The sequence below is a fragment of the Amblyomma maculatum genome, chromosome 9, assembly GCF_055883805.1.
Source record: "Amblyomma maculatum isolate TAMU_Amacu chromosome 9, ASM5588380v1, whole genome shotgun sequence".
Lineage (NCBI taxonomy): Eukaryota > Metazoa > Arthropoda > Arachnida > Ixodida > Ixodidae > Amblyomma > Amblyomma maculatum.
In genome coordinates this window covers 102,501,090-102,508,493 of record NC_139352.1, presented here as the reverse complement: position 1 = coordinate 102,508,493, position 7,404 = coordinate 102,501,090, and the positions used below count along the sequence as shown (strand labels likewise).

Genomic DNA, 7,404 nt, shown 5'->3' with positions numbered 1-7,404 from the left:
TGCACCAAGAGGTAATTTTTAATAAGTAGTCGTAGTTAAAATGCCCGTAATCCATAGCTTTTAAACGCACATTGTGCTAAGTAGCTTTAAATAAAATGTTCTACCAAAATATTCTTCACCAAGCTTTTGCTTTTTTTTTTGGTAATTTAACTGTGCCCTTCACTACCAAGAAGAATATTTTACAATGTTTTTTTCTCAACTTGATTTATTGTTATGCTAGTCATGCAATACATTTTTAAGGTGTCTGTTCAGACTTACTTTGCAGGTTTCGTGCGGTCCCAGTCCAGGCCTGGGCCATGTAATCATTGCCTATGTGATTGGAACCATGGGCCTGGGATGGGCTTCAAACGGTGGGCCAGGGCAGGGGCTGGAAAATCCGGTCCATGCAGTGCTCTAGTAAGAAGTGTAAGAAGCTAATGGTGCAGGAAGAAAAAAAAAGAACACATAAGAAGAGTTTTCAGCAGCGAGTTCATTACTTGGGAGCACCGCTGCGTGACCTATGCGCTACTATGGAGTTATCTAAATGGTATTTACGTTATCTTTTATGCTGTCTCAACAGAGCTTATCGTTTTGTCGTATCTGACACTAACTAGGTAAAGTTTCACCAAGCGTACGCAGACATATATCATCCATAGAGCTTTAACTTTTGGCTGCATTGAACCTTGACGACAGTCTTTCTTCGGACTTCCAAGGTTCTCACTAAGCGAGGGGGGTAACAAAAGGTTCCGTACTATTTTCGAGCTTCTGGTGCTCAATCCGTATCTCTAGTTTCAAGCTCGTGGTGCTCAAGTTGTATCATAGGTAAGCACTTCACCCAGATGTGACCAAAACGAACAGCACCTGCAAAATCGGGACCAAGAACGAAAAAAGCACAGAATGAGCTTCATCGCCCTAAGCATCTAATCACTGGAAAGTGCCGTGAGTATTTGGCCGACAGCAAACTCCTTTAAAAAAGACAAAGCATCAGGCGTCAAACATTCACCAGCATTAAACCTTGCTCCATAAACAGTGCAGTGCTCGCCTTCAACCGTGCTAAATTGACGCGTGCTGTAAGTGCTTACCTCGGCACAAATCTCTGCAGTAAGCGATAAATGAGAATGGTAAGCAACCACGAACATCGCACGCAAAAGGGGCAGCTAAAATTTGAACATGGCGGCACCTTCACTGGCATGCTTTGTTCCCAACTGAACAACTCTTTTCACAGAGCGGACACTAACCTTTCTGTACCTAAGCCGCAGCAGACGTTCCAGGGTTGTTCATGACGCGAACGACACAAACTGGGGCGAAATATCTCTGGCGATAGTTGCGCCATCTGTTTTTTCGGCGGTAAATACTCAGACCGCCAAAATAATATTTCCTGCTTAATAATCAATAAACGTTCGGTACTTTTCATTTACTATTATTCACATTTACGTAATTATTTAAAATCTATTTCTGATTTTTACGAGTGCCGAGAAAGCAAAAAAAGTTGCAGCAAAATGGTTCGAAAATCAGTGACGACGGCACCATCCTAAGCCGCGTTAAATCAAGCCAATCCAAATTCTCCAAAATGGTGGCTTTCATTGGGCTGCACTATAGTGCTCTAGAAGATTCAAGAGCACTATAGCTGCACCACGGAGTAAGATAAGACAGGAGCGCCGACTCGGGCGCGCTACAATGCATTCGGCGTAGGCCAATTTTGCTACACGAACGGCGAGCCCCCGTCCGGCGCTCAGCTTCGCACTGTACTCTCTCCATCCGCTCCCCTTTCCTCGCCGACACGGCTTTGGTCACGCTTTCCTCCTCCCCAATCCTCCTTGCAGAAAAAGACAAATATGCGCGCCACCTCTCAACAATGTTGCGAAACGCTAATAATAATAATGATTGGTTCCCAGGAAGGGAAAGGTGCAGTATCTGTCACACTTGCTCTGCGAACCCCTGAACCGCGCCGTAAGGGAAGGGAGAAAGGCGGGAGTGAAAGTGGAAAGAGAGAAAGGGGGGCCATAGTGGAGGGCTACGGAGTAATTTCGACCACCTGGGGATCTTTAACGTGCGCTGACATCGCACAGCACATGAACGCCACTTCGTTTCGCCTGCATCGAAACGCAGCCGCAGGGGTCGGGTTAGAACCCGGGAACTCCGGCACAGTAGTCGGGCGTCTTACCACTGCACCACCCCGGCGGGGCCGAAACCCTATGCCCCTGAGCTCGATTCAGGCGACCGCGCGAGTGCCGCATACAACGGGCGGAGAGTAGATGCAGGGGCAGCTTTGCACGTCGTCTGCTAGCCGGAAAACGCACAAGTGGAATCGTGATGACCAACCTGCATCTTTTTTTAAGATAAAACTTTAAGATAAAGCTCCGCCAGTGTTCTTTTTTTTTCATCTGCATATTCCCTTGAGAATGAGTCGACAGTGGCTTGCAGACGACAAACCACGCAGCGAGATCACCAGTGCGCAGACGGGACGGCACACAGCCCGACATATGTGTGAGGAGCGCATAATGTGGACTGCTTTTTTTTATATGCAGTTGGTAGGGTAGGCGATGAAGTGTTTCGTCGTTGGATGTAATTCAGGGTACGGCAAAGGAAACAAAAAAGTCCCCTTGTTTTTGCCGCCAACTGATTCAAAGCTTTTCAAGCAGTGGAACCAGAACATTCCCCAGATTGGCCAGGAATTAACTGAAAAGCACAGGGTATGTCCGCGGCATTTCATGAACGAATTTTTTTCTCTAAAATACTTCAGCAACTATAAAGGAAATGTATTGCTTAATGAAGAAAAATGGGCTCACCTAGTCAAGGGCGTAATTCCCACCGTATTTCAGAAAAATCAAGAACCGAAAGCTGTTGAGCACTCCGAATCAGGGGGAAAACTTTAAATGACGCTTGTAGTGCACAATCCTGAGGACAAGGCCCTATCAACTACAAGCATGCCACCGATGCTGCATCTACAGCATTGAGCTACGGAAATGTGATAAACACGCAGATTATGCGCGCACTGCGGAATGTTAATGCATATTCAAGAGCCCTAGGTGGCCCAAATTGACCCAGAACCATCCACTTCGGCCTCTGTTCATCCATCTGCAGGCGCCGGAGACTGAACTTAACATGGCGTACCGTTTTTCTAATCTTAATACTCACACCGTCATCCACAGGATCACAGGACACAAGAGAAAACACAGAGACGTGAAACGCGCTGTCTGCATGAGGATCTTCGCAAATAGGAAGGAGTCAGCAGGACGCGGCAGGTAAGCTGTATGAAGCAGGTGTGCGCAACTGGACTGAAAGAGATGCCAGCGCTGAGGCAGGCAACAGGTGACACCTCAGTGCATCTCGCAGCCGCAGACAACACAATTTCAAGGGATATATTCCCCGCGGCAATGCAAGCGATACATATTTCCGCAGCGATGCAGGTGATACGCAACTGCAGCGAGAAGCAGCAGACGATAGACGCGGCGGCGGCCCACATCAGCAGATTCAGTGATAAATACTAACGCCATCTATCGGATCCGCCACCAAGCTTTCTCTGACGTAGAAAAGTTTCACCATGGCCGCTTAATGGAGGCGCACTTGGTGCGGCCCATTGGTTCGGCCGGCCCGTCGCGTCGCGCCTCAATGGCTGGGGAAGCGCGTATTGGGAGAAGTTACAGTTTCCGCCGTCATTCTCTGCAGGGGCGCCACCACTCCAACACATCTACAGGAATAGATGGAATTCCGATCAAGCTGATTAATGAACTTGGTCCAAAAAGTAAGGAAACGTTGTTAAAAGCTCTGGAAACAGTCATAACGAATAAGCAAATTCCGGACAGCTGGCGGCACAGTAAGATGAATTTGATTTATAAAGGAAAAGGAGGCAGGATGCACATAAAATCCTACAGGCCGATTACCATAACATCTGTTATGTACAGGTTGGCCATGCAGACGGTGAAATTAAAGGTGCAAGCATGGGTAGAAAGTAACAAGATACTCGGAAAACTTCAGAACGCCTTTAGAAATGTTAGGCGCTTAGATGATAGCCTGTTCGTGCTATTTTCTATTTTCCACTCTAGATATTTCGATGCATTGGGTAAATGCATCGGAAAAGTACGGAGTGGAAAATAGACCTTTGTATTCGGCCTTCCTGGACATAAACTAGGCGTACGACAACGTAAACAGGAAACTCCTGTGGAACATATTGTCACGACTGAAGTCAGAGGGAGCCGTGAAAGTACACGTAGCCGAGGACCCGAGAATAACGTCGGCTTGTAGTTCCGAACACACAGTCACAGAGTCCAGCACCAGCGCGCCGCTCGTGCCAACCACCGCTTCGTCGTCGTTGGCACCAAACACGGCTGTCGCGCGGCGCTAGGCACGTGGCATTATTCCCCCCGCCCCTTCCCCCGTGAAAGAAAACATCGTCACGATGACAAGGTGAGAGGAGAAAAAAATTAGGCGTGAGGTGAACTGTACAATAACGCAAGATTTCACTTCACTTGCAGGGAACGCTCAGTCACGCGAAAAGTACGGCTTTAAGCGCACCACATGCACAATTTCAGGCCGCTGGCGTCGAACACTGACGGTCACAGTTCCATCTGGAATGACTTCGTAATTAACGTTGTTTAAGCGGCGCAGGACTTTATAGGGTCCGAAATGGCGGTGGAGTAGTTTCTCGCTCAAGCCTTTGTGCCGCACGGGGGTCCACACCCACACTTGGTCCCCTGGTTCGTAGTGGGCCTCCCTGTGCCGAAGGTTATAGTGTCGAGCGTCGGTGGCATGCTGCTCCTTGATGTGCAAGCGGGCCAGCTGACGGGCTTGCTCGGCCTGTTCTGCGAAATGGGCGGCGTCGGGTTCGACCGCTTCTTCCCCGCACGGGAGCATCGCGTCCAACATCGTGCGGGCCTCTCTGCCATATACGAGACGGAACGGCGTAAACTTCGTGGTTTCCTGCGGCGCAGTATTGTAGGCGAAGGTGACATACGGCAGGATCTTGTCCCACATTTTATGCTCAACGTCGATGTACATTGAGATCATGTCCGCCAAAGTTTTGTTTAGTCGTTCCGTTAATCCATTTGTCTGAGGGTGATACGCTGTTGTTGTGCGATGCTCGGTATGGCTGAGAGTTAAGGTGTCCCGCAGTAGCCGAGCTGTAAACGCCTTTCCTCGGTCAGTAATGATGGTCGACGATGCACCGTGTCTGAGCACAATGTCGTTCATAAAGAATCGAGCAACTTCGCCGGCAGTACCTCGGGCAAGGGCCTTCGTTTCAGCGTAGCGTGTTAAGTAGTCTGTGGCGACTACGATCCACTTGTGTCCGTTCGAGGATAAAGGAAATGGGCCTAAAAGGTCCATGCCCACTTGCTCGAAGGGTGTGAAAGGTGGTTCAATAGATTGTAACATACCGGATGGCTTGAGCGTGGGTTTTTTTCGCCGCTGGCATTGTCGACAAGTCTTACGTAACGTCTAACGCTCGGAGAAAGATGTGGCCAGTAGTAGTTCTGCCGGACTCGGTTTAGGGTGCGTGTAAAGCAAAGATGCCCTGAAGTTGGTTCGTCGTGGCAGGCCAGGAGGATTTCGTGCCTTAGATCAGCCGGTATGACTAGCAGGTATGTTTTCGCACTCGACGTAGAATTCTTCTTATAAAGCACCCCATTGGGGAGGCAATACGACGACAACCCCCGAGCAAGGTATCGGGGTATTGTAGGATGCCCACCTTCAAGATGGTCAATAATCAGTCGCAGCTCGCCGTCGGCACGCTGTTTGGAGGCGAGATCGGACGTAGTGACTGCTCCGAGGAAGCTATCGTCGTCGGTGGCATCTGACGAAGGAGGGCCGACGGGCGCGCGGGACAGGCTATCAGCATCGGTGTGCTTCCGGCCAGACTTATAACATCGAAATCGAACTCCTGTACGTGCAATGCCCAACGTGCTAAGCGGCCGCAAGGATCCTTTAAGTTTTTCAGCCAACACAACGAGTGATGGTCAGTGATGACGCGAAACGGTCGGCCATAAAGGTACGGGCGGAACTTGGCAGCGGCCCATACTACCGCCAAACATTCTTTTTCAGTGATGGAATAGTTATACTCAGCACGGGAAAGTGCACGGCTGGCGTAGGCAATTACTTTCTCGACCCCGTCTTGGTGCTGAACTAGAACGGCACCAAGGCCGACGTTGCTCGCATCCGTGTGTAATTCTGTGTCGGCATCATCGTCGAAATGTGCCAGGATCGGGGGTGACTGGAGCCGGCGTCGTAACTCGTCGAAAGCCATCTGCTGCTCGGCGCCCCAGGAAAATGATGCGTCATCTCGAGTCAGGAGAGTCAGAGGGCTGGCCATCTGTGCAAAGTTTTTGATAAAGCGACGATAATAGGAGCACAGCCCCAAAAACCGTCGGACTGCTTTTTTATGGGCGGGGACGGGAAAGGCAGCAACGGCAGCAAGTTTCTCAGGGTCAGCTCGGATGCCATCAGCACTCACGATGTGTCCAAGAAACTTCAATTCGGTGAACCCGAAGTGGCACTTTTGAGGCTTGAGAGAAAGGTTGGCAGACCGGACAGCTTCGAGAACAGTTCTCAGGCGGCGCAGGTGTTCCGTGAACGTCGGTGAAAAAATTATTACGTCGTCGAGATAAACAAGGCATGTCTGCCACTTAAGACCTGTGAGCACAGTGTCCATCATCCGCTGGAAGGTGGCAGGAGCACAGCAGAGCCCGAATGGGAGGACGCGCAATTCATAGAGCCCATCTGGTGTTACGAAGGCAGTTTTTTCACGGTCCCTCTCATCAACTTCAATTTGCCAATAACCACTCCTGAGGTCAATGGAGGGGAAGTACTTGGCTCGGCGAAGTCGGTCGAGAGAGTCATCAATCCGTGGCAGCGGATAGACGTCCTTCTTTGTCATACTGTTAAGTTTCCGATAGTCAACGCAGAAACGAAGTGTTCCGTCTTTCTTTTTAACGAGGACTACAGGCGAGGACCATGGGCGGCTTGAAGGTTGAATGACGCCATCGGCGAGCATCTCCTTGACTTGCTGTTGGATAGCGTCTCTCCCCCGAGGAGACACGCGATAGGGCTGCTGATGGATGGGTCGAGTGCCTTCATGCGTGATAATCCGGTGTTTAATGACCGACGTTTGCTGCACTTTAGATGAAGACGTGAAGCACACACGAAACTCCAGCAATAGATCTTGGAGTTGCCTCTTTTGAACGGAGGAAAGGCTAGAATTGATGTCGACAGCGTGTACGGCATCATCCGGTTCAGTGCTAGGCGTAGCTTCCTCTGAAGCAAAACATTCGGCGACTTTGTGCAGATGGTCGACGTAAGCAATGACAGTGCAACGGAACAGATGTCGATGTTCGTTGGAGAAATTGGTGACAAGTACCTCAGTCTCTCTTCCACGAAGGAAACAAAGACCTCTTGCCACAGAAACTCCCAAGGCGAGTGAGAGGGAGACAT

The 7,404-nt window shown here is 49.8% G+C and overlaps 1 protein-coding gene across 1 annotated transcript in view; it reads right to left on the bottom strand.

Moving 5' to 3' along the window:
- Window positions 1–317: 317 nt before the first annotated feature.
- LOC146180065 (uncharacterized) overlaps window positions 318–7,404 on the bottom strand; it is a 50,485-nt gene continuing 43,398 nt past the window's right edge. Inside the window, exon 9 of the mRNA XM_084579410.1 lies at window positions 318–413. Coding sequence (XP_084435536.1) covers window positions 344–413 — 70 coding nt within the window. The 3' untranslated portion in view covers window positions 318–343. The remainder of the gene's footprint in view (window positions 414–7,404) is intronic.